Source organism: Crinia signifera, chromosome 8, assembly GCF_055691185.1.
Source record: "Crinia signifera chromosome 8, ASM5569118v1, whole genome shotgun sequence".
NCBI lineage: Eukaryota > Metazoa > Chordata > Amphibia > Anura > Myobatrachidae > Crinia > Crinia signifera.
Window position 1 is genome coordinate 157805043 of NC_139224.1, and position 24335 is coordinate 157829377.

The 24335-nt window shown below is 47.9% G+C and overlaps 1 protein-coding gene across 1 annotated transcript in view; it reads right to left on the reverse strand.

Annotated features, from left to right (window-relative positions):
* TESK2 (testis associated actin remodelling kinase 2) overlaps window positions 1-24335 on the reverse strand; it is a 63031-nt gene that overhangs the window by 15334 nt on the left and 23362 nt on the right. The window contains exons 3-6 of the mRNA XM_083157501.1: window positions 23897-24018; window positions 15007-15055; window positions 4949-5095; window positions 1345-1427 (exon numbers count right to left, since the gene is read on the reverse strand). Coding sequence (XP_083013627.1) covers window positions 1345-1427; window positions 4949-5095; window positions 15007-15055; window positions 23897-24018 — 401 coding nt within the window. The remainder of the gene's footprint in view (window positions 1-1344; window positions 1428-4948; window positions 5096-15006; window positions 15056-23896; window positions 24019-24335) is intronic.

The following is a 24335-nucleotide window of genomic DNA, read 5'->3' on the forward strand; positions in this document are numbered from 1 at the left end:
TTCCCTGCCTGGGGTGTCGCTGTCTGCTGTAGTGCTTCTAGCACAGTGCGGGGTCTGTATATCAGCACTGATATAAAAACCAGACCTGTGCTAGAAATACCACAGCAGACAGCGACACCCCAGGCAGGGAACAGGAACTGCATGGGTTTTCAAAGATAGAGGGTGCTAGAATGAACACTACATAGGTGATTTTTATAAGCTATATCGGCAGTTACTACATCCCGGAGTATATTCATTGTTAATTATATCCTCAGATTGTCCTGCAGGTAAAGACGATGCAACCAACTGTGCTCAGGAGAGCACATCGTTAATGATACAGTGCATACACACCGGACAATAAACACGGAACCGTTGTTCTGACTGGTCGTGATCGTTCAGGTCGTGTCATATCGTGTCATACCGTTTACAGAGCACTGGGATCTCACAGAGGTAACAATAAAACCATCGTTGTACTCAGAGAGCAAGTCAGATACACGGATCCTTTTTATTCCGGAGCAGACGCCACACTATGGACTATCCAGAACACGGGTCTCCTTTCAGCTCCATGTTCTGGGAATTCTCTCGCTTCAGGAAGGGTTTTGTTACATTACAGCCACCGAAGCCTCCATCTGGTTTATGGGTTTATCAGTCACATGTGGCAGGAACAGACATCATTGATCCGCCCGCTGCCAGAAACATACGTCGCAGGTATGAGATCTGGCCGAGATCCCGATACTTCATGCGGTCGTGTATGCGGACTGGTGCTAATCAATGCCAGCTGTACCTCCCCCCAACACCACATTAATGAGGTGCAGCCGAGGAACTGACTTTTTTTTTTTTTGCTTTTTGGCCTGACGGTGTAAGAAAACATTATTAAACATTTCCACATTTGGGAGATGTTTTCTTTCCTCTCCTTAGAACTCCCGGCAATGGCGGTATCCCTGTGAGGTGAGAGGAAGGAGGCCTAGCACTCTCCTGAGCAGCCCGTTCACTGTAGACACTGAGCCAGATGCACGAAGCTTTGTAACGGGATAAAGAAAAGAGCTAAAGTACAAGCCAATCAGCTGCTTACTGCCATGATATAGGCTGGGTTTAAAAAATGACAGGAGCTGATTGGCTGGTAATTTATCTCCATCCACTTAAATCACTTTTTATTCCATCCATCAGCCGCTAATGGATATCATTGTGTGGACACAACACACCAATAACTACTATACTATACCTAGAGGAGATCCTGCACCAGAGGCAGAGAACGCCGCTCATTACTGCATGTACATGTTTTCTAGGTTTCTGCAATACACTTTAGTAGACATTCATAGGTCACGTGTCTCACTGTGCTGCTGCTGCTGCTGCAGGCTCATTTACCTGTAATCTGGAATTTTTTCAGCAAGTCCGAAATCTGCCACCACTGCGGAAAACCCGCTCTCGTCGCTCTTAATGAGGCAGTTCTGTAAGAGAAGGCACAGTAATTAGCTGCTATGGTTGTAGGCAGTCCATGAGAAGGGTTAATGTGGCTGGAGAGGCCGGTGCACTGCGTGCAGATTAACAACCAGCAGGACACCTGGAAGCTGCTGAGGTAGTAGAAATGCGGCATAAGCTCTTAGTGAGGGCAACACTGAAGGGTTCTCTCTAACCTACAGCACTGGTGCCAGCCTGTCCTGGGGTACTCCCCAATGTACAATATCTATTCTAGTGCCAACCTGTACCTGGGTACTCTTGAACCTACAACATTTATACTAGTGCCAGCCTGTCACGGTGTACTCCTGAATGTACAACAGTTATACCAGTGCCAGCCTGTCCTGGGGTTGTCCCCATCCTACAACAGTTATACTAGTGCCAGCCTGTCCTGGGGTTGTCCCCAACCTACAACAGTTATACTAGTGCCAGCCTGTTCCGGGGTACTTCCTATCCTACAACATTTATACTAGTGCCAGCCTGTCCCGGGGTACTCCCCAACATACAACATTTATACCAGTGCCAGCCTGTCCCAGGGTACTAGCGCCAGCCTGTCCTGTGGTACTCCCTATCTTACAACATTTAAACCAGTGCCAGCCTATCCCAGGGTACTCCCCAACGTACAACATTTATACCAGTGCCAGGGTACAACATTTAAACCAGTGGCAGCCTGTCCCATGGTTCTCCCCAACGTACAAGATTTAAACCAGTGCCAGCCTGTCCCAGGGTTCTCCCCAACGTACAACAGTTACACCAGTGCCAGCCTGTCTTGTGGTACTCCCCAACCTGCAACAGTTATAATAGTGCCAGCCTATATGTTTTTTTTTTTTTTTTAACAGGGAAATCGCTTTAAACCGCTTTAGATGTATAGGCCTTTAGAATAGGTCTATAAATGTTAAAAAGATTTCTCCATAATAGAACAATTTTTAAACATCTCGATTGACCTGTTGCCACAAGCACAAGTCATATGGCGGAAGCGAAGTCTGATCAATGTGGCCTTTGTTACCGTTCCACATGGTGCAGAAACACAGACCCCTCCTGTGTAACACACGGCCTGGAAACATCTGTTTCCCACCTTCCAGACGCAGAACACAAATATCACTTTTAATAAACTTTGTAGGATCTGTTTATTGAGCTGCTAAACACAGGAAAGGGGAGGACAGGACCAGTCTGTTTATTACTACATGACTATCAGAGTAAGAACAACAACATTATACATGTATAGGAGACACAAGCGAGCCCAGAGCTACAGCAGCGGGGTCCCAAAAGCGGATCTCTAACTACTACACTTTGCTTAAATAGTGGCAACATATTCTGCAGGGATGTATAATAAGGGGGAAATAGATGGGATGTAGTCGAAATTTAGACCTTGCACATGTCAGTATGTGCAGAATGTCAACATGAACACAATGTCTATGACAGGAGGGGAGTGCTAGAGTTAATCTATGGGAGGGAAGAGTGCGTGCTAGGGTTAGGCTACGGGAGGGAAGAGTGCGTTAGGGTTAGACTACAGGAGGGAAGAGTGCGTTAGGGTTAGACTACAGGAGGGAAGAGTGCGTGCTAGGGTTAGACTACAGGAGGGAAGAGTGCGTGCTAGGGTTAGACTACAGGAGGGAAGAGTGCGTGCTAGGGTTAGACTACAGGAGGGAAGAGTACGTGCTAGGGTTAGACTACAGGAGGGAAGAGTGCGTGCTAGGGTTAGACTACAGGAGGGAAGAGTGCGTGCTAGGGAAGAAAGTGCGCTAGGGTAAGGCTACAGGAGGGAAGAAAGTGCGCTAGGGTTAGGCTACAGGAGGGAAGAAAGTGCGCTAGAGTTAGCCTATGGGGGTGGGGGTGCTAGGGTTAGCCTACTTGGGGGGAAGGGGGAAAGTGCAAGGGTTAGGTTATGGGAGGGAAGAATGTAAAGGTTAACCACTAGGAAGGAGGTAGTTAGTGATAGATTTAGAGTATGGGAAGGGAAGTGGTCAGGGCCCTTTCACACACACCGGTTTTGATCTGCCATTTTTTTTTGCAGGGTGTAACATGCAGTTACATATTGAAGCTTATGTGTCCTTTCACACTGCACAGACATGGCCCAGGCTCCCGGGTCGTGTCTGTGCCGCCCTGCAACTCACTGAAAAGCTAAATGTTTAAGAGTCATTTTACACAAGCCAGCAGCCATCTCCATTTTCACTTTCCTTTTGAAAGAAAGCACATGTTTAAAACTGGCTTAAAACCAGTGCATGTGAAAGGCACTGACAGCATTTTTTGCTGCCGGTCAAAACTGGTGTGTGTGAAAGGGCCCTAGGGTTAGGCTACGGTAGGGTAGAGAGTGTTAGGGTTAGGCTACGGTAGGGTAGAGAGTGTTAAGGTTAGGCTACGGTAGGGTAGAAAGAGTTAGGGTTAGGCTACGGTAGGGTAGAGAGAGTTAGGGTTAGGCTACGGGACGGAAGAGAGAGTTAGGGTTAGGCTACGGGACGGAAGAGAGAGTTAGGGTTAGGCTACGGGACGGAAGAGAGAGTTAGGGTTAGGCTACGGGACGGAAGAGAGAGTTAGGGTTGGGCTACGGGACGGAAGGGTGTGTCAGGGTTGGGCTACGGGACAGAAGGGTGTGTCAGGGTTGGGCTACGGGACGGAAGGGTGTGTCAGGGTTGGGCTACGGGACGGAAGGGTGTGTCAGGGTTAGGCTACGGGACGGAAGGGTGTGTCAGGGTTAGGCTACGGGACGGAAGGGTGTGTCAGGGTTAGGCTACGGGACGGAAGGGTGTGTTGGGGTTAGGCTACGGGACTGTAGAGTGTGTTGGGGTTAGGCTACAGGACTGTAGAGTGTGTTGGGGTTAGGCTACGGGACTGTAGAGTGTGTTGGGGTTAGGCTACAGGACTGTAGAGTGTGTTGGGGTTAGGCTACGGGATGGAAGAGTGTGTTGGGGTTAGGCTACGGGATGGAAGAGTGTGTTGGGGTTAAGCTACGGGATGGAAGAGTGTGTTGGGGTTAGGCTACGGGATTGAAGAGTGTGTTGGGGTTAGGCTACGGGATGGAAGAGTGTGTTGGGGTTAGGCTACGGGATGGAAGAGTGTGTTGGGGTTAGGCTACGGGATGGAAGAGTGTGTTAGGGTTAGGCTACGGGATGGAAGAGTGTGTTGGGGTTAGGCTACGGGATGGAAGGGTGTGTTGGGGTTAGGCTACAGAATGGAAGGGTGTGTTGGGGTTAGGCTACGGAATGGAAGGGTGTGTTAGGGTTAGGCTGAGGGTTTGGGATTTATGGAAGATGTATTTATCACGATGCAGGATCCTCCGGACTAGGAAGAGATAGCTGGAGCCATTGGATCCACTGTACCATGTAAGTCACCACTAGATCACTAAGGACATTTCTTTTAAATTCTAGATCATGTTGAGATTTCATAAATGGTCAACGCAGGCATTCTGCATGTCGATAAAACACCCCATGTTATATCTTAAGAACCATGCAACTCTTCAGAAGTCCCCTTTTCCCAATCTACACACCTAGCGAATTCGGCCAGCCATGGAACCTACCTTTGATGTGAGGTCTCGGTGGAAGATCCCCTTGGAGTGGAGATAGGCCAGGCCCCGGGCCATATCCAGGGCTAGCTTCTCCCGTACAGTCCACGGTAGATGCTGGTTGCTGTCTAGAAGCTGTTCCAAATTTCCACCATTAATGTACTGAAAAACAAGCAGACATGAAGCTAAGTACAGATCAGTAACCGGAAGAGTAGAACAATCTAAGGTCTGAAGGTGTTATACTTAATAGCCATATCTAATTTTGGGGCAGATGTATTAAGCCTAAACAAGAGATAAATTCAAGTGTGATAAGGAGAGATAAACATCCAGCCAATCACCTGCTAACGGCCATGTTAAAGGCAGTGTTTGAAAAAAGTCAGAAAGGATCTGATTGGCTGGACGTTTATCTCTCCTTATCACACTTGCATTTATCTCTTGTTAAGGCTTAATACATCTGTCCCAGTGACACTTGCTGCCAGGGTGATGGCTACACCTCTATAGGCAAGGAACCTTGGGGTAAATGTATGGAGCTTGGAGAAGTGATATCTATCCCCATAAAGAACGTGATGTGCAAAGTGATAATGCACCAGCCAATCAGCTACAATATGTAAAATCAACAGGAGCTGATTGGCTGGAGCATTATCACCTTGCACATAATTCCTATAGAGCTCTTCATTCTTATTTTCCTATAGTCCCAGCATACTCCATAGCGCTTAAGTAAAGACACGCCCTTCAATCCGCCCAGCTCCTCCTATTTAATACTCCTTGCCACACCTCTGCAGCATTGGCCAGCTTAGGTGCATACTGCGGAAAATGAGCAAAATCCCAGAAAGAAAAACTGTATTATTGTCAGGTTGGCGGATTCGATTCCCACCATGGCCCTAACTGTGCGGAGTTTGTATATTCTCCCCATGCTTGCGTGGGTTTCCTCTGGGTACTCCGGTTTCCTCCCACAATCCAAAAATATACTGGTTGGCTAATTGGCTCCCAACAAAATGAGCCCAAGAGTGAATGTGTGTGCGTGTACATGTGGTAGGGAATATAGATTGTAAGCTCCACTGGGACAGAGAATGTTCATATACTCTCTGTAAAGCGCTGCAGAATATGTGTGCGCTATATAAATATAGACTGTCACAGACTGACATACCAGCTCTGGGCAGTAGAAGGTGGAGTCTGAGCGTGATTGTGGCTGAGCGTGGTTGTGTCGGTGCCTCGTGGGTATACTAACTGCAAAAACGGCCCCTCCGATAAGCATTTGATTCTGTTCTTGCAACTTGGGACAGCGATGAAACCCAAAGACAGGTTCAAGTGTTTGCTCTTCAATAACATTTTAATTTATGACCGAGAACCACTCTGCTGCCAGTTGGGAATCAGCCTCTGCAGAGAACGCTCTGCAGTCATGTATACAAATGACCAGACTTCAGGACCCTGTGGGAGCCGCTGGACAGGGAAAAGCGGAGGGGGTCAAACAACAAAATGTTTTTGTTTTTTTTACTAGATACCCAGGCCCCTGGGGTACACATTAATGGGACATCTGTTCTATACAAGGTTTGTGTATGCTGGCAATTACAAAGGTTACACAGATGTCCTCAATACTCATTTACGGCAGAGCAATGAACGAGCATTGTCGCAGTGATTGCAATGTATAAGAATAGAAGAATCTATCGCAGAGAAAAAATGATCCGAAACATTCCGTGTCCGTAGTTGGACAGATGCAACGGGTCTGTATTCCTCCGATGTAGCCTGTGCATTTTGATTAAAAAAAACTTTACAAGTGGAAATCTTAATAGATAGAAGACAAGGGACCAATATTCCCAGGGGGAATGCAGATAAGCAGAAGCCAGAGAGAATGTCGCGCTGTACAAGCGTCCAACAGACTTGGGTAATATCTCGCTGCAGGATCTCGACCGCAGGACGGAAAAATATCGTTTCCCAGCTTTTCTAAATGCAGCAATCGCATTATGATTTTATTAGACTTAAAGTTTGGCAATAAGCCGACACACGGTGCAAATAACAATCTGCAGCAGAATTATTCACAATAAAGGATTGTGCAGCACAGTCTAAAAAATACACAAAGGAGTCTGTGGTTATCGGGCGTTTTGTTTTCATTACATGTAGCTGAAACGGAGCACGTGATACAGGATCTACCACCTAATATAATGGAGCCATTCAATGTACCTGCAGCCTCCTCGCCGTTACGGAGCACCTGGCTACTTCTGGGTCCTGTGCTGGTGATGAACAGGGCGACCTGGGGTTGTCACTCAGGTTGTCGCTGGATTATCAAAGTGGTGACCAAGGTCTATATATGAATTGTAATGAACGCTGCTTTTATACATGTGCACCAGCCTGTGCTAGAGCAAATCCATGTGTTTAGCAAACAAACTGGGTGCAATAGCAAAAAAGTACACGTTTGTCATTTGCATATCCATATCGAAAGATCCTACACTGTGCTGTGGCCATATCACCAGGTCACATTATTACTTGTCTTTCTTAAATTTTGAAGCCACTTTGTCTTTATAAAACTTCTGAAAGAAATGGACTTCAAAACAAGAATGACCTGTAGTAATTGTTTTATGACTTGGTTACTTCGTTGTAACAATGTTGCAGCTTTCTGTCAATTTGTTACAAGCTAGCGGTACAGGTAAAGCACCGATTATATGACACCTGATTGCCTGCCACCTCTTTTAGTCTGGTCACATCAGGTGCCAGGGGGAAGTTAGTCAGGTTGCAGGAGGATTAGGTGGTAAGGGGGGAGGTAAGCTACAGTAGGGCTTGGTTAGGCTGTGGGAGATCAGGGTGCAGGTAGTGGCGGGTGGGAGATAAAGCAGTTGGGATGCCGCTGTATGGACCACCGATAACCCGGCAAAATGGATATTCCAGCACAGTGCTGGAACCAAAGAGGCCGGATTATCGGTGGTCTACCTGTACTGATAAATGCAACATTAATCCTTAATCGATATTGTTGCCAAATGGCTACAACTACGGCAGGGATTGTTGCAATTCAGATGTTGTGGTCATTTGGCAACATCAGACTGACCATTACCACCTGATGGTGTAACTAGAGTAATTAAAAATTATGACGCCATTGTGACCAATAAAGGGTTAAAACTGCACTACTACTTTAATAACTTTTTACGGTACTTGTGCATTAGCACGGCGCCCACGATTTCCATCTTATACAATTTAAAATTGTATACCATTGTATATGGCATACAATGAGATGAGATTTTAAATTGTATAAGCACACTAATGGGTGCTTACAATGTTAAATGCACCCCCACTATCAACGCCAACCTGAAGTGTGGCGAGCACAGCGAGCCCGCGCAGGGTGGCGGTATGCGTCCTTCGACCTTTTCATACCTTCACTATCCATGTCGGCGTGGAGTTGATTTTAATATAGTGTGGCGAGCGCAGCGAGCCCCGCGTTTTACTTTACATGTATTACGCGTCCCCTTGCGGGGCTCGGTGGCTCGCCACACTATATAAAATCAACTCCATGCCGACATGGATAGTGGGGGTATGAAAAGGTCGGAGGACGCATACCGCTGCGCTCGCCACGCTTCGGGTTGCCGTTGATAGTGGGGGTGGCATGGGGGTGCATTTAACATTGTAAGCACCCATTAGGCTGTTATACAATTAAAAATCTTATAGGGGGGCCAATTAACATTGAAAGCCCCCATTAGTGTGCTTATACAATTTAAAATCTCATCTCGTCTCATCTCATTGTATGCCATATACAATTTTAAATTGTATAAGATCAGGTCCCATCGCAGCACATCTCATCTCATTGCATACCATATTAAGCCTTATGGTATGCAATGCGATGGGCGCTGTGATAATACACAAGTACCCTTTTTACTATGATCCACTCCCCCTAGCCAATGCCTGCTATATGTAAACAACAAGTCTACTACGCTAACCAATCAGAACTCTTGAGTTATTTTCCTGCCCCCACGTGTAAGATGCTAATGGACCAATTAGACTGTAGGGTGCCCTCCGCAAACTCGGACGGTTCATGACGCCTGCCCGATAATAACTACACAATGAGCCAATAAATATGTTTTTAAAAGGGTATTATAATCAATTATAAAATGTATTACTTTAGAGACAACAGGCATTGCTATCACTTAAGCTTAGACACTGCAATGCACGAAAATGAATGGTTCATAAAATGGAGCCATCAATAACGAACAATGGAAACATCCTTTAGCATTTTTTTTTTAAGACACAATTTTGTTAAATGAATCGGTACAAATTCAAATACAATGAAACAATGAAATTGCAGCAGACACGTGATAACAAACCAAAATAAATATTACAGTGATTTATGATGCAACATGTATTCTAAAACTGTGAAGGGGGTGGAGGTAGATGGATTATTGCATGTGTAGCAAATCAAGACAGGGGGAGGAGTGTGACAGATCAAGGTCTCCTAGAACCAAGACCAGGGTCAGGGTCATACTCACAGATTCAGAAGAGGCTATTAATGAGGTGAGGTCCAAGGAGCTTATGTTGTGTACGAGGCACAACTGCAGACAGACAGGCCTTCACTCCTGTCAGGTGCACACTAGATACACTGGCCATACACTACAATGAGATCTGGCCGATCTGCATGATTTTAATGGGTCATGCTATCGATTGTGTGCACATCGTGAGGTATTATCAGTACGATGCATGGTCCTGCAGGTCGAGGGGTCGATCCTCAGACCATATGTGCTGCAAGTATGATCTTCCAGCTTTGTTTGCGGTCGTGAGCAGATCATATGTGCTTTTAACCCTTTGCAGTCCAAATTTTTTTTTGCAATTCAAAGAGTCTGGTTTAAATTAATTGTAATTTTTTTTTTTATTCCAAAATAGTCTACATTGAATGTTGAATGATGTTCCTGGGTACTTGTTTAGAGTCACAGCGGCAGTTACGCCGTCAGCGTAGCGTACCTGTCAGAATCAGCGTAGTGTTCCCACGCCCAGCGTAGTTAATCAGAAGTAGCATAGCCCAACGGCTGCCTCACAGCGGCAGTGTAAGCTACATTATCAGTGTAGGCTGCCGCCGTAAAACTACACAAGTAACTACCGTACTGTTGCCGGGAACTGCATCTCTGTCCCCAGCAAGCCTAGTCAGCGCCTCTCTCACACCGCCGGCGCCAGCATGATCCCCTCTCTTTGGCAGAGAGGGGATCATGCTGGCGCCGGCGGAGAGGCGCTCCATCTGTTTGTGACGCAGAAGCATCTCAGACGCTCCAGCAATGCGACGCTCCTGCCTCTGACCTCTGAGTAGCTATTGCTCAGATGTATGATATGGCAGGTGGGAATGTGTTCCTGAAACACCCCCACTATCCACGGCAGCCCGAAGCGTGGCGAGCCCTGCGAGGGGGCGCGTTACGCGTCCTCCCGACCTTTTCATACCCCCACTATACACGCCGGCGGGGAGTTGATTTTATATAGTGTGGTGAGCGCAGTGAGGGGGCGCAGATTACATGTAAGGTAATCCGCATCCCCTCGCTGCGCTCGCCACACTATATAAAATCAACTCCCCGCCGGCGTGTATAGTGGGGGTATGAAAAGGTCGGGAGGATGCGTAACACGACCGCTCACCACGCTTCGGGCTGCCGTGGATAGTGGGGGTGTTTCAGGAACACATTCCCACCTGCCATATCATACATCTCAGCAATAGCTACTCAGAGGTCAGAGGCAGGAGCGTCGCATTGCTGGAGCGTCTGAGATGCTCCTGCATGTCAAACAGGTGGAGCGCCTGACCGCCGGCGCCAGCATGATCATCTCTCCACCAAAGAGAGGGGATCATGCTGGTGCCGGCGGTGTGAGAGAAGCGCTGAGTAGGCTTGCCAGGGACCCCGTGGACAGAGATGAAGTTCCCGGCAACATTACGGTAGTTACTTGTGTAGTTTCACAGCGGCAGCCTACGCGAATAACGTAGCTTACGCTGTCGCTGTGAAACTACACAAGTAAGGCAGCCGTTGGGCTACGTTACTTCTGACTGACTACGCTAACTACGCTGGCCGCGGGAACACTACGCTGATTCTGACAGGTACACCATGCTGACGGCGTAACTGCCGCCGTGAAACTACACAAGTACCAATTACTCTATTTAAAAAAATAAAAAAAAATTTACTTTTGTGGGTTCTTTTTTCAGGCTATGTATAGAATTATGCTAAAATATGCAGCAAACGCCAACATTTATGTGACGATTCAGTAATGTTTTAACCATGTCAACATTTGTGAACGTCTATATATTGCTTGTAGGCCGGGTCGACAGTCCAACTGCCATCATTTTGAAACCGCCAACTTCTCTTTTTCCCCAGAGTACCTCTCCTTTAAACAGTTTGCACAAACTTACATTTATCTGATTCAATCTAACATCACTGTCTGACTCCACCATGTAACCCCAATAAACACGTCTCCCCATGCAATCTGGCTGGACCAATAAAATCTCATGTATCAAACTCCTATTACCCCAGTGACTGTACTAGGTGCTTTCCCATAGCCTGGTCTGTTAAGATCTAGTCTTGGGGAGACCTACCCTTGTCTAGAGTGCCCGGGGAGGGAAGAAGGGGGGGGGGGGTTCGCTGAGATGAGCAGTCACTCCTTGCTCAGTAAATCGCAAGTTGTGATCCCTCGCATGCAATATATAAATGGGCCACTTTCATCAAACCCAAATGGACCGTTAAGACCCAGTTATGTGCTTGGGACATAAATATAGATATTTCTTAAATGTATTAATTTCACACGACGCCAATACAGCAACTGAGAACAAAGGGGACAACTGTAGAATATCACCGACGCCAAATCCAGTTTCATTGTGAGGGAGCAGAAACTGCACCAGAGGTTCCTTTGTTCCTGGGATGGGAAGCTTGTCTTACAAATTAATACTTTAAAGCAATCACCTGACCCCGATCAAAACGAGGAGGGGGAGCGCATCCTCGTATTTCAGGGTTATCCTCCCACCCTGAAAATCAATCATCCAGAAGAGGAATGCTACAAGCGGGCCTGTATAATAATAACCTTCACATGAATCTGATGTCTTCAGCTGAACAAGCAGAATAATTCTCTGAAATAACAAACCGGGATCCAAGGAGATTAAAGTTTTCAGCACAGGAATAAGTGTCTTATCCAGAGAGTGTAGTGGTGCGGGGTTCCCAGGGTAATGGAAGTTAATAAGCGTAGACTGTCCGGCCTGTTTTACCTGTATGCTGGCCGCGCTACATCAGACTCTATGCCGTGGTAACACTCCCAGGTGCACTACTAGCTTATACTGTACCTGCTCTCCCTATAAGTCACAGCGAGTAACATTCCCCAACCACGGTCAGGCCAGGAACTCACTGCCTCTAGGTTTTTCCCATGTGGGTTTGCTCTCCCATCTGAGTAAATTTACTAATAAGATTTTCTAATAAGAAAAGGAGTTGTGTACTGCCCTCTACCTCGCTCCAGGATCAGAGGACCCCCTGCACCGTCCGTCCATTGGGGATACAAAGCACCGGATTCTTACACCTCGCGTTTATTTGAACATTCACATCAGTCCCTGCCCCAGTGGAGCTTACAATCTAACGCAGGGCTGGGCAACACCGGCCCTCCAGATGTTGATGAACTACCCATCCCAGCATGCCTTGCATCAGTTTCAGCATGGCCACATAGCAAAACTAATTCAAAGCATCCTGGGATGATTAGTTCACTAACATCTGGAGGGCCAGTGTTGCCCTGCCCTAACGAGTAGATTTATTAAGCTCAGTGAAGTGATAAAGTGTCTGGTTTTTATCACCGGCCAATCAGCTCCTACCTGTCATTTTTTCAAACCAAGCCTGTAACTTCACAGTTAGGAGCCGATTGCCCGGTCATAAAACCCAGACCCTTTATCACTTCACCAAGCTTAATAAATCTGCCCCTATATTCCCTACACACACTTATTCCTTCTAGGGTTAATTTTGTTGGGAGCAAATTGGCCTACCAGTATATTTTTGGATTGTGGGAGGAAACCGGAGTACCCAGAGGAAACCCACGCAAGTACAGGGAGAATATACAAACTCCGCACAGTTAGGGCCATGGTGGGAATCAAACCCATGATCTCAGAGCTGTGAAGCAGTAATGCTAACCATTACACCATCCGTATTATATATATATATATATATATATATAACAACTTGCACAATGCTCTGTTAATGAGGACATACTCAGTAGTTGTATATACACCTAAACCGTCACCTCTCACTCCCTACTAGACCCCCCCCTTCAGTCTGGTTTTCACCCAACACAATAAGCAGAGACTGTTCTCACAATAGACAGAGGGACCTCCTAGCAGGCAAGTAACATAAATCATTTCAGAGACACCAATGGGCTGCGTGCAGGGTCCCAGACTACAGATCTTTATTACCCAAGCTTTGCACTGAGCTATCCAGTTATTGCAGGTCAGACAGACTGTGGGCTCTAGAAAGGCAAAGCAGTGACTGAACGTGCAGCGGTATAATAAGAGGTTCCTGTGATGTGCAATATCCCAGGCCGGAGCCCAGGGGACTGAGAAATCGCAGTGCTCAGTGCATTGTTTGCCTCTGGTCGGAAGCACGTGCCATCTTGGTGAAATAACAGGTTTGGCAATAGTATTGCTGCAAAGTCCTAATCGGTTGCACTAATATCCGTTCTTACAGAGGACAAGACTGAACTGGCCCATCTGCAAAGAGGTGGATTATACTTTATCACATAACAAGGAGAAGGCAGACGGAGCAGAGAGACAGACATCGTACAGGGTGTTTCAAAAAAATAGAATAAAGGTAACTGAAACAAAGGTGTATCTTATGTGTTATGCTGCCCATACACTTGTGAGATATTGTATACAATCCTTAGATTTCGACCTCATTTGGCCAAGAAATCGAACGATTGTATGCACAGAATGAGCACCATTCCACGCGATGCGTGGGCATGCCATTCGAATGTCGTGTCTCGCAGTCTTATGTGCTGCACATAATATTTCTCGAATTGTACGTGTGGTCGAATGCAGTTTTGTGCGCGTATGATTTTTCTAAACGGCGACGTGCAATTCTTGAAGAGTTCTGGTCACTTCCTGGCCCCTCTGCTCTTTTTTTAAAATCGCACGGTACATTTGATAAATCAAATGATCCAATGCACTAAAACGCTTTTTTCATTATCGAATGGTGAGCGTCAAGGGAAATCGAACCAGAGATGGAATCAAATGCAATCGCACATATGTATGGCAGCATTACAGTAAATGTTAAGTGACAGCCGGTACGCCCAAGAACGCCATTCGGGAACGCGAATGGATCATTATTTCTGCAGTTACAGGAGAGATACCATAGGATAGTACCTACTTTATTCTACATCTGGATTCTTCTGCCTTACACCACATTAGACAGCTCAGATTCAAAGATTTATGTACCTGCGCCAGATACGCTCAATGCAATCCTGACAAGATGAGCGATGTCTCTGATATTAACTTAAGACCTGCAATAAAAAGGCCAATCTAGAGCTGCCGTGAGCAGCAGCCATTAGGAAAGCAGATAGCGTAGATGGGAGGAAGATATAGTCAGCGTTTGGCTTCTGTTTTTTTTTTGTTAAATAGCACTAACACCGCCAAGAGCAACCCAGAGACCAGTATACATGTTATACATAATTATATGGCGGCAGCAACAAGGCAAACTGCTGTGGGAGAACAAATATATTTATTTTCATAGGAGTCGAGGAAACCATGAATTTCAGCTCCCGAGCACGGATGATATAATCTAACCAACGCTAATGATCATTTTTAAAGCAGATATAGACGCCTTCTGAATGTACATACTCTCACTACGCTTATTGTGCAGCGAAATCCACTGAGAATCCAGGAGTGATTCCAAGACATTGAAATGCTTACACATTGGCCGCGCTCCACCCGTCATGGAAATCCCATATCCCTAAACCCTCTAGTGGCTGCGGTATGATGGGAGTTGTATTCAGCGGGTATTTCAAAAGTGAGGACAGACTGGGTACTTTCACAAACAGACGCTACAGTTACAATTGCTGCAAGCGGTACTACAGAAAGACAGTGATTGTTACAGTGGTGCACAAGCTCTTACCTCTGTGAGTGCATGCAGCTGGCCCTGGTGGACACAGACTCCCATAAACCTAGGAGAGAGAGAGACACATAGGTCATATACTGCATAGACCACAAGATTACAGAAACAACCCAAACCACCACAGTAACATCAATCCATTATTATCAGGTTACAGTGCAACAGTCTACCCTCAGGATGAAGGCGCGCTTCCAGGTGGCCTATACCATGTCGTCTAGGTGGAAGGTGGTACCATGTAAGCTTGCAGCAGGGCCCTCTAACCCCCAAGTCTGTCTGTTGTTACCCAGTTTGTTTTATCACTGTCTACTATTGTAAAGTGCAACGGAATCTGATGCGCTATATAAGAAACTGTAAATAAATAATAAATATTGTAAGCAGGTCTGTTTCTGGGTTGTAAGTATAGAGCTACGTACTTATGATAACGTGTGCACCCATCTGTCCGCTTACACCACTTTGTACCCGTTATTCCTCTACCTTTTCCTCCTACATACAGGGCTATGGATCCCTTGTGTGGCCATATAGTCATAGATTATAAGAAGAAAGTCATCGAAATCACATCTTCAACTCCCCCCAATGCAAACATGTGCACCTGCCCAAACCCATCATTCCCACATTTTGGGTCAGTAATGATTAAGAAATGAGGATATTCAAGAATTTAACAAAGAAGATTGACAAACATGATTGTTACAGATTACAGGTGGACAATGATGTATAAACATTTCAATAGATTATATTCTTCTAAAACGTACTGCAAACAGGCAACAAGAAAAACACTAATACAATAACAGAACTACCATTGAAGTATATATGGCCCAGTTTGACACTGATATCACACACTGATCACTACACATAGGCCACAATGGAGAAATGTAAAAGGATCAGAGTTTGTGTAGGTTCTGGATTTGGGCGGAGATTGACCGTATTTTTAAAGCAGCAATAATTTACAAGGCAAAATCAGGTGGCTCCCCAGCTGCAGGCCCGGCCAACCCTGTGGCTCCCCAGCTGCAGGCCCGGCCAACCCTGTGGCTCCCCAGCTGCAGGCCCGGCCAACCCTGTGGCTCCCCAGCTGCAGGCCCGGCCAACCCTGTGGCTCCCCAGCTGCAGGCCCGGCCAACCCTGTGGCTCCCCAGCTGCAGGCCCGGCCAACCCTGTGGCTCCCCAGCTGCAGGCCCGGCCAACCCTGTGGCTCCCCAGCAGCAGGCCCGGCCAACCCTGTGGCTCCCCAGCTGCAGGCCCGGCCAACCCTGTGGCTCCCCAGCTGCAGGCCCGGCCAACCCTGTGGCTCCCCAGCTGCAGGCCCGGCCAACCCTGTGGCTCCCCAGCTGCAGGCCCGGCCAACCCTGTGGCTCCCCAGCTGCAGGCCCGGCCAACCCTGTGGCTCCCCAGCTGCAGGCCCGGCCAACCCTGTGGCTCCCCAGCTGCAGGCCCGGCCAACCCTGTGGCTCCCCAGCTGCAGGCCCGGCCAACCCTGTGGCTCCCCAGCTGCAGGCCCGGCCAACCCTGTGGCTCCCCAGCAGCAGGCCCGGCCAACCCTGTGGCTCCCCAGCTGCAGGCCCGGCCAACCCTGTGGCTCCCCAGCAGCAGGCCCGGCCAACCCTGTGGCTCCCCAGCAGCAGGCCCGGCCAACCCTGTGGCTCCCCAGCAGCAGGCCCGGCCAACCCTGTGGCTCCCCAGCTGCAGGCCCGGCCAACCCTGTGGCTCCCCAGCTGCAGGCCCGGCCAACCCTGTGGCTCCCCAGCAGCAGGCCCGGCCAACCCTGTGGCTCCCCAGCTGCAGGCCCGGCCAACCCTGTGGCTCCCCAGCAGCAGGCCCGGCCAACCCTGTGGCTCCCCAGCTGCAGGCCCGGCCAACCCTGTGGCTCCCCAGCTGCAGGCCCGGCCAACCCTGTGGCTCCCCAGCTGCAGGCCCGGCCAACCCTGTGGCTCCCCAGCTGCAGGCCCGGCCAACCCTGTGGCTCCCCAGCTGCAGGCCCGGCCAACCCTGTGGCTCCCCAGCTGCAGGCCCGGCCAACCCTGTGGCTCCCCAGCTGCAGGCCCGGCCAACCCTGTGGCTCCCCAGCTGCAGGCCCGGCCAACCCTGTGGCTCCCCAGCTGCAGGCCCGGCCAACCCTGTGGCTCCCCAGCTGCAGGCCCGGCCAACCCTGTGGCTCCCCAGCTGCAGGCCCGGCCAACCCTGTGGCTCCCCAGCTGCAGGCCCGGCCAACCCTGTGGCTCCCCAGCTGCAGGCCCGGCCAACCCTGTGGCTCCCCAGCTGCAGGCCCGGCCAACCCTGTGGCTCCCCAGCTGCAGGCCCGGCCAACCCTGTGGCTCCCCAGCTGCAGGCCCGGCCAACCCTGTGGCTCCCCAGCTGCAGGCCCGGCCAACCCTGTGGCTCCCCAGCTGCAGGCCCGGCCAACCCTGTGGCTCCCCAGCTGCAGGCCCGGCCAACCCTGTGGCTCCCCAGCTGCAGGCCCGGCCAACCCTGTGGCTCCCCAGCTGCAGGCCCGGCCAACCCTGTGGCTCCCCAGCTGCAGGCCCGGCCAACCCTGTGGCTCCCCAGCTGCAGGCCCGGCCAACCCTGTGGCTCCCCAGCTGCAGAGCATCACAGCATGCCCTGTCACAGTTTTTAGTATACGGCCGCTAATAGTAAAACTGTGGCAGGATTGTAGTTTCACAATGAGAACACTAAATTGGGATGGACACATTTCTGGAGACACTACCTGGGTGGCACTGGATATGACCCATGGATGAACCCACACACCCCCCTTAGGCTGTTGGATACACAAACGGCACCCGTTTACTGCAGCCTCCCTGGTGTAGTTTGCAGCAGATTCCCAAGTGAGGGAGAAGTTTGACTGACAACTTTGAAGACCTAAATACACATAAGTGGACTGATTGGCGGATTCACGCGCAACCACAGGGACATGGCTGATGGTGTGACAGTAAGTCAGTCTCTCCTTTAAACTTGCTTGGGGTTAGAGCAAGACATTGGGCTATGGGAGGAGTAGGGGGTTGGTAATGTTCCCTTCCATCGTCTGTGCATTCTGTATCATGGCCCTCATTAAGGACATGCGCCCTCGTCTGTACATGCACAGATGCACAGGGGTTGCTATGGTAACAACCAGCGGGAGCGCGCATCGTCCATCAGGCAGAGCATACAACCTGGGTGATATAATGAACAATATATGGGATATAATTTATTATATTGCCCAGTGTGTACGCAGCGTTACAGATCTAGCTGGATGCGCACTAGGAGGTGAGCCGTCCAATCAGTGACAAGCTGGCAATGAATGGGAGCAAAAATAATTATTGAACATTTGTTCCCACACAACATAGACAGAACAGACGCTCAGGAGGAATACTGTCGCTAGGACGACACCATGAAGGTCGACATACAATAGGTCAACACATGAAATAGGTCAACAGAGTTGGACGGTCAACACAAGCATTAGGTTGACAATGGGAAAGTCGACATGAGTTTTTCATTATTATTTTTTTAAGCTGACTTGTGTCATCAGGCGGAATTTCACACATTTCCTATTGTCAACCTTAGCCATGTAGACCTATTTCATGTGTCGACAAACGCCCTGTTGACCTGCAGTCGACCTTCATACAGTCAACCTGATGGCTCATACCCCAGACAAATTGGTTAAATCCATTTGATTCCAACTTATCAGAACAACCTTTTTTGCCCATTTATCGGCTTTCGAGAGCAAATGGCCGATTGTCATTGGCGCCCATACTTTACCAGAAAAGATTGGATAGATAATCTTATGTGTATCCAGCATCACAAAACACACAGCCAGAATCCACAACATTCAATAAAAGTCAGAGATACAAGTGAGAAAGAACGAACGAACGAACGAAAAGAACGAACGAAAAGAACGAACGAAAAGAACGAACGAAAAGAACGAACGAAAAGAACGAACGAAAAGAACGAACGAAAAGAACGAACGAAAAGAACGAACGAAAAGAAGGACTCCACTGAATGGCCCTTATTCTGGTTGGTGCGGCCAGAGCCGCACACGGTGCTCTGGCCGCACAAACCAATCCCCGCCCACGAGACGGATCGCCACGGCCGTCCGTACACGGACGGCTGGCGATCCGCATAAAAATGGTGGAGGCGTACGCCTCCACCATGGTGGGAGCTGCCCCCTGCATTCGATGGTCGTCGACCATCGAAGGCAGGTCCGCACGCCCCAGCAGCTCCCGCAAGCTGAGACCACACGGACAATCGTCCGTGTGCTAGCTTGTATGGGGGCTGAGAGCTGACATCCGGCGACGTCAGCTTTCCGCCCCCATGAGTTGCGTCATACCCTCATTACCATGCATACGCCCCGCGTTTGCATGGGAACGCCCATGAAACGCGGGGCGTACACATAGGGAAATGAGGGTCTGAAGCCCCTCACGCCCCTATACGCCCCCTTTGCGGCGGACGAAATACGTCTGCGGCGAAGGGGGCTGCACATGCGCAGATTGACCTCTGCGCATGTGCAGAATAAAAACATCGGCGGTACGGCCGCACACGGGCCGTACCGTCCGAACCAGAATAAGGGCCAATGTGAGGAAGAACCAAATTCCTTATCTCATCAGAATCCTTTATCTGCCATAAAAGTCAAATTTATTAAGTGGTGAAATAAAATCCCCGGCTTGTATCCCTGTGGAATGCATCCAGACGGTAAAAGGACTGACATTATCACGTTACTCCCTGAAGCGGTGCAGGTAGCGGTTACTGTCATTTATACACTTACTGTACATACCTGTAGTTACTAAGAATGAAAAATGCAGAGTAACAATAAAGCGGAGTATTCCCGCTGGCTCTCATTCCAAGCACTGATCTCAAGTTCTCCTTTCGAGTAACCCACATTGGTTGAAATATTATGGCTTGGGCATCAAGTACCAACAACCAGAAGCAGCCAACGTGCACAGACGATTATGGTGGAACATTCCGGTCATCGCATGTACTCCAAATATCCTAAGCTATCATTTATCTAATACTTTTTATAAAACGATTGCTAGAATCTGATTGGGCGTTCTCCTCAGAAGGTTTGATAAATCTCCCCTTAAGACTAAGGAAAAGACACAACCATCAACAGCCCAGTATGTACAAAATCTCTGCACACTAAGTGCCAGTAGTATCAAGCTTCAAAAAGTGACAAAGTAGAGAGTGATAAACATCCAAACAGCTCCTAACTGCCATGTTACATGCTAATTTAGAAAAATGACAGGTAGGAGCTGGTTGTTGATCACTCTCCACTTTATCACTTTTTAAAGCTTGATAAATCTGGCGCAAAAAGCGGTATTCAATTGTTTTATTGCGCCAGATCTCCAGTCTGAAGTGAGCGGTGACTGCGAGCACTCATAATGGTCGAGTTTAGCTGACCAAACTAATGGGCGCAGTGTGAAAAGGTCTCCCAGGTGAAGTGAGCTGAAATGATGTTAGCGTGCCCTTTGGGGATAACGATATCAGCCAATCGTCACCTATCTGCCATGTTACATGCCGAATTTAAAAAAAGGACAGTTAGGAGCTGGTTGGCTGGTGCATATACCCCTGGCTCAGAAGTGAATGCTAATGCAGCTGCATCTTTCTGCACAATCCAACACTAAGCTGTGGGTGATGGAATTCATACAGAACGGCATCGTTAATCCGATGCTTTGTGTAAAGCGTCGCACATTGGTTTCGGCATTGAACATTAGAGCAGCGCCGCAGTGACCATCTTTGGATTCAGTGGCTGGCAACGACACGGCCACCACCCCCGTCACCTCGCAAGAACTACTACCAAAACCGCCTCGTGACCATCTGCATGTGTCAGCCATTAACGAGATATAAATGATACACACACGATAAATTCTAAGCGTTTGACTGTCCAGCATAAATAAGCTGTACATCTGATCAATATTTCCCGTTACCAATCCCGAGTCCCAGCTAATGGAATGCATACACACGGGAAACCAATCACTGTATCTCAGGGTAAAGCGACAAGCCCAGGACAAGACAATAAATCTGGATAAATCGCTTTCAGCGTTTTTTACTCATTCCACTGACAAATATATCTGCAGCTAAACCAATATCGCAGCATCAATAAAAGTCACCGCGCCTGACCAGCACACCGGCCTGCAGAATTACAACCCTGCAAATCCACTCATTACAAGTCAATGACTGGGGGCTTCGAAGAAGAACACGTTCCTTCTCACGGACAAACCATTGTGGTCAGAATGACTCGGAGAAGCATAAAAACCATACTGAGTAAGGAAAAAAGGGACGAATCACTCGGATTTCCTAAGTTAGCAGAATGAAGAAAAGAAAAGTGGAAATGTGTCAAACTTTAATGAAAAAGATTTATTCCAAAAAAACTCCGGTGCGGGAGCAGATTCAATCTCCAGAGTATGAGCTCACTCCGCAAACATTTTACTTGCTAAAAATACCTCGTAAAAGAGCCCTGCAGTGTAACGGCGATACAAGCCATCAAATAGAAGGAGATCGCTCAACAGAAATAGAAGGAGGCTGGAAGCTGCCAAAAAAGCTCACAAATCCTGACCGGAGAGGCAGGCGGCCAACAGCAATAGCCCCTTCACTACAGAGAGCCTAGCGGGGCTGGGAAGGGGTTAATGGGAGCAGTCCGGATCACACCCAGTGAGGGAGGTGGTGAAATACCTGTGGCTGCAACTCACCCAGTTACTTACAACTGCAAGACTGTCTGTTTGGATTCATTGTATCAACAGGAGATTTGCTTCTGTTTATATTACTACATCCTATTGTACTGGAGTTCCACTCGGAGCAATAACAGATGGTCACAGGTGTCCCCGGCACGGGCAATGCTAGAACAAAGCAGCTAGCGCTTTGTTACTTATCATCAAGACCCCCAATGGGTACCAGGACCTGGCACAGCATCCACTAACCCACTCAGCAGCCTGGCCTGGGCGCCCAGCATTAATTAATCACCTATATACTCAGCCCAAACTATTTTACACACTTGGTTGCCAGGCCCTGGTGCCACCTACCAACATGATTGCAAAGCCACAATCCACTGCTATAAACTTACCTGGCAGTATGGCATAGGCCCTACCACCATTTACCCACCCAGCTGCCTGGTCACCCATGCCCTTTACCCATTTGGCAGCCTGGTCCCGTCGCCAGAGATTCATCTGGCAGCCAGGCCCAAGTAAGAGCTGCTTAACTGCCTGGCCTGCCAGGCGGGCACCAGCAGCATTTACCCAACTTGCTGCCTGGCCCTCAGCCCTGCCACTGTTTACCCATCTGGCAGTCCTATGCAGGCCTGTTCCAGTTACTGATGCACAGAATAATTACATAACCATGAACAGATGACTAACCTCTCCCTCATTAATAAGCATGTAAAGCACAACTACACTCGGCTGGCCGTGCTGTGCTGTATACAAGATATATAAACTCTGCTACAGGAAGTCGGTGGGATCAGCCCACAGGTCTGCCAGAGCAGAATGTAACCAGAAATCTGTGAGCGACAAGGTAGTGCAGTACTCAGGAAGATTACAGTCCTCACCTAAACGGTTTTGTCCACAATGGCAAATTCTGTAGACAACAATAGGACATTCTGCAGAGCTAGAGATTATAATGGGAAATTCTGTATAGCTAATAATAGGACATTCTGCAGAGCTAGAGCTTATAAAATGGGAAATTCTGTATAGCTAATAATAGTACATTCTGCAGAGCTAGAGCTTATAATGGGAAATTCTGTATAGCTAATAATAGTACATTCTGCAGAGCTAGAGCGTATAGGGGGAAATTCTGTATAGCTCATAATAGGACATTTGGCAGAGCTAGAGCTAATAATGGGAAATTCTGTAGCGCTAATAATGGGAAATTCTGTATAGCCAACAATGGGACATTCTGCAGAGCTAGAGCTAATAATGGTAAATTCTGTAGCGCTAATAATGGGAAATTCTGTATAGCCAACAATGGGACATTCTGCAGAGCTAGAGCTAATAATGGGAAATTCTGTGGCGCTAATAATGGAAAATTCTGTATAGCCAACAATGGGATATTCTGATTCTGCAGAGCTAGAGCTAATAATGGGAAATTCTGTAGCGCTAATAATGGGAAATTCTGTATAGCCAATAATGGGACATTCTGCAGAGCTAGAGCTAATAATGGGAAATTCTGTATAGCTAACAATGGGACATTCTGCAGAGCTAGAGCTAATAATGGGAAATTCTGTAGCGCTAATCATGGGAAATTCTGTATAGCCAACAATGGGACATTCTGCAGAGCTAGAGCTAATAATGGGAAATTCTGTAGCGCTAATAATGGGAAATTCTGTATAGCCAACAATGGGACATTCTGCAGAGCTAGAGCTAATAATGGGAAATTCTGTAGCGCTAATAATGGGAAATTCTGTATAGCCAACAATGGGACATTCTGCAGAGCTAGAGCTAATAATGGGAAATTCTGTGGCGCTAATAATGGAAAATTCTGTATAGCCAACAATGGGATATTCTGATTCTGCAGAGGTAGAGCTAATAATGGGAAATTCTGTAGCGCTAATAATGGGAAATTCTGTATAGCCAACAATGGGACATTCTGCAGAGCTAGAGCTAATAATGGGAAATTCTGTATAGCTAATAATAGTACATTCTGCAGAGCTAGAGCTAATAATGGGAAATTCTGTAGCGCTAATCATGGGAAATTCTGTATAGCCAACAATGGGACATTCTGCAGAGCTAGAGCGTATAGTGGAAAATCCTGTTACGCTAATAATGGGAAATTCAGTATAGCTAATGATGGGACATTCTATAGAGCTAGAGCGTATAGGGGGAAATTCTGTATAGCGAAATATAAGACATTCTGCAGAGCTAGAGCGTATAATGGGAAATCCTGTGAGCAAAGAGAAACTTTGAGACTAAATAGCTTTTACACCGGCGCAGTTGAGTGACCCTACCTCAGTATATTGGGGTGGGACAGGCGGTTCATGAGCTGCACCTCCTTCAGCATGTTGGCGCGGTTACTGCTTAGCATGTTCATCTTCAGGGCCATCACTTGGTCCGACGTCCTGTGCCGCACCTGGAACACATACAAGCGACAATGGTCAGCACAGACACAACAGCTAACCTCGCACTCGGCTAATGCCAAGGACCCTTCAAACTGGGCTGGGAAATAGAACCCTCAGGCAGGTCTATGCGGATTCACATTGTAATGGATAAGTGCCAAACACAGTGTGTTCTACTTTATATTACTGTACGCCGGTATACCGCCTCCTGTTCCATCTATGGCGCGGCCGTTCACACAGATTAGATGACCTGTGTGTGGGTGGTGAACCCTAGGAGGTCTACAAAAGGAAGGTGTTATATCATATTTTTACTGACTTGTAACGTTCACTC